This window comes from Gymnoscopelus microlampas (genome assembly GCF_963454915.1).
Source record: "Gymnoscopelus microlampas genome assembly, chromosome: 17".
Classification (NCBI taxonomy): domain Eukaryota; kingdom Metazoa; phylum Chordata; class Actinopteri; order Myctophiformes; family Myctophidae; genus Gymnoscopelus; species Gymnoscopelus microlampas.
Genome location: NC_139954.1, coordinates 13,799,050 through 13,801,516, shown reverse-complemented (window position 1 = coordinate 13,801,516; position 2,467 = coordinate 13,799,050). Strand labels below are relative to the sequence as shown.

The following is a 2,467-nucleotide window of genomic DNA, read 5'->3' as shown; positions in this document are numbered from 1 at the left end:
CCTGAGCGCTACACTAATGCCTGCTCACTGCTCCTAGTAGCTATAGGATTTATTACTTATTTATCATAGGGTAAAGTGCAAAGGACACATTTCAATTGTGTGCAAATGTGACAAAAAAAGAAAATGTGGTTCCCTGTGAAAAAGTTTTAAAAATTCTAATGCAGGAGAGAGAGAGGGTGGTGAAATAGTAATGAGACAAACCTGCTGGTGCTGTGATGAGTCATTTTCTTTTTCTGTATATAGAACACCCACATGGGGTCTTTGTAACAGGAAACAATGAAGAAAGGCCATAGAAGATAGTTATATTATGAAAACACGGCCAAACACCCTCTGTCAGAATGCATCGTGGTATAACAGTGTGATGATGGGGAGGGTAACCATTTCCCCAGGGAAACTCTGTCTAAGCTTCCACCAACCGATGGCTGCTCAGATGGCAATAATGAGCGCTCGGGGACGGGGGGACACTTCGACACCTCGATGTGGGTGAACCAGGAGGTGATCTGGTGGTTACCAGAGAGCCTCTCTGGCCACTCAGCTACGGCCGCCCGTCTCAATGTTAACCACAAACACTTATAATACGATGAATAGTGAAAATAGACAACGCAACGTGTCACATAGCGATGTGTTGCGAGCTTGTAGATGTGCTATTTTCCAAATACTTTGAAAATAAATGTCAAAGTTCGCCTAAAGAGCAGAAAACAGGGACGACAGCTTGTAAGTGGTTAACGTACTTCTAACCAACTACTGTACAAGACATGTACACTCTTGAAGGTGTGTTTGTCTCTTAAGGAGTCAGTTTCAATAAAAATGTCTAGTATTACAACAGGAGTTCCTGCATGAGTGCTAGCTGGAAAGAACGGTCAGATTAGATCCACGAAATGAATACAGCACAACGTCTGATCAGTTCATGCCTTTTGTATTAGTGGTGATAAATAATGAAGCAAATTGAATGACTGACACATGGGGCCAGAGAGGTTAACCTTCATTGTGTTCCTATACGCTTTAACATTCTGCCAATGTTCATTTAATATTCTGGACGGCATTCCAATCTATTCATGCCCCAACTATAATGGGCAATAATTAATTAGTCTATATGCTAGACTCTAGTTCACTTGCAAATACACGATAATTCAATTTGATACTCTAAATCCTTGGGGAGATAATGCCATAGCATGTAACCTCCATTTGGTTCCAATTGTACACTCTCTGAGTTAAATTAACACTCAGTATTGTACTATGCACCAGCATTAAAGTACTGTTTCGTTTAATTTGAACACACCTGTTCTGTTCTCATGCCTCTATGGGCTTGAAGACAAAACATAAATACAAAAAATAAATCTATGACAGTAATCCTATGTTAACTCTCAAATGATACTTGTTATTTGTTTGTTCGTTTTTTCAAATTATTTAGTATTGTCCTTCTGTTAGCAGTTGATATGTTTTTGCATCATGTTGCAATCAACTTTTACTGTAAAGTTGTAGCCAAACCATTCTGACTAAAGGTATGAGACGTGCACCAGTGCAGACAGGCACTGAGAGCTTATATATGAAGTGCTGTTTTAAAGGGGTATTTCACTTTAAAATACTTCTGGGGCAATTTTAATGTCTGTGTTTTGTGTGCACCTCAGGCACTTTTTAAGAGACTTTTTTTTTTCATTCATAAAAAAATGCCAATAAATGTAAAAATATGCAAAAAGTTATCAAAACGCAGTCACTGGAAGATACAATGGGTTTATGACCACAAATATTGAATTGGGGTCCCTGCACAAAATATATAGATAATGATGTACGATGCATCATGTATACTTTACATTACTTGTTTTTTTTCCCCAACATTTTGGACAAGCCATTTTACATCGAGGTGCCCATATGTCCCGTATCCTGTATCCCTGGGTAGACCACCACTATATTCATGGGTTGAAAACAGAATTCCAACATAGGCTACAAAACCAACGTGTAGAGAGTAGCCTATCGTGCAGCATGGCTTCATAGTGGTAATATAATAATGAGTGTCATATAAACTCACCTACAAGTATCCAGAGGAGAACATGTTTGTCGCTCTGTGGTTCCATCCTCTCATGGACTTAATGATCCATTGATGACTTGAAGTTTTAAACAAAACAAAACAAGCCAACTGACAGGAGCAGAAGTATAGTAGCTTACTGTATTTTCACATGGTAGCCAACTGTGGTCTATGGCTGTGGGGTGGTCAATTTGGCACCAGTGTCACTATCTTGCGCAAATTGCGCGGGGAAGACAGACTGGCACAAGAAGAAAGGTCCTCGTCGCTTTTATAGTCCCTCATTCAGCGATCTCTTGTCAACGATACTTCAAACTCTTGGATCTGAATGAGTCCGAATAGATCCGGTATTTAAACGACATTTGCGGCTCCCAGGCAGGACTTCCAAACTCCACTGTGTGACTGACTGCACACCATGCGGGGGTCGGGACGCACCAGCCGCGGCTC

General features: G+C 40.4%; 1 protein-coding gene across 1 annotated transcript in view; it reads right to left on the bottom strand.

Moving 5' to 3' along the window:
- ramp1 (receptor activity modifying protein 1) overlaps positions 1-2,467 on the bottom strand; it is a 51,879-nt gene extending 49,412 nt beyond the window's left edge. Inside the window, exon 1 of the mRNA XM_084084749.1 lies at positions 2,027-2,467. Within this exon, the coding sequence (XP_083940875.1) occupies positions 2,027-2,072 (46 nt within the window). The 5' untranslated portion in view covers positions 2,073-2,467. The remainder of the gene's footprint in view (positions 1-2,026) is intronic.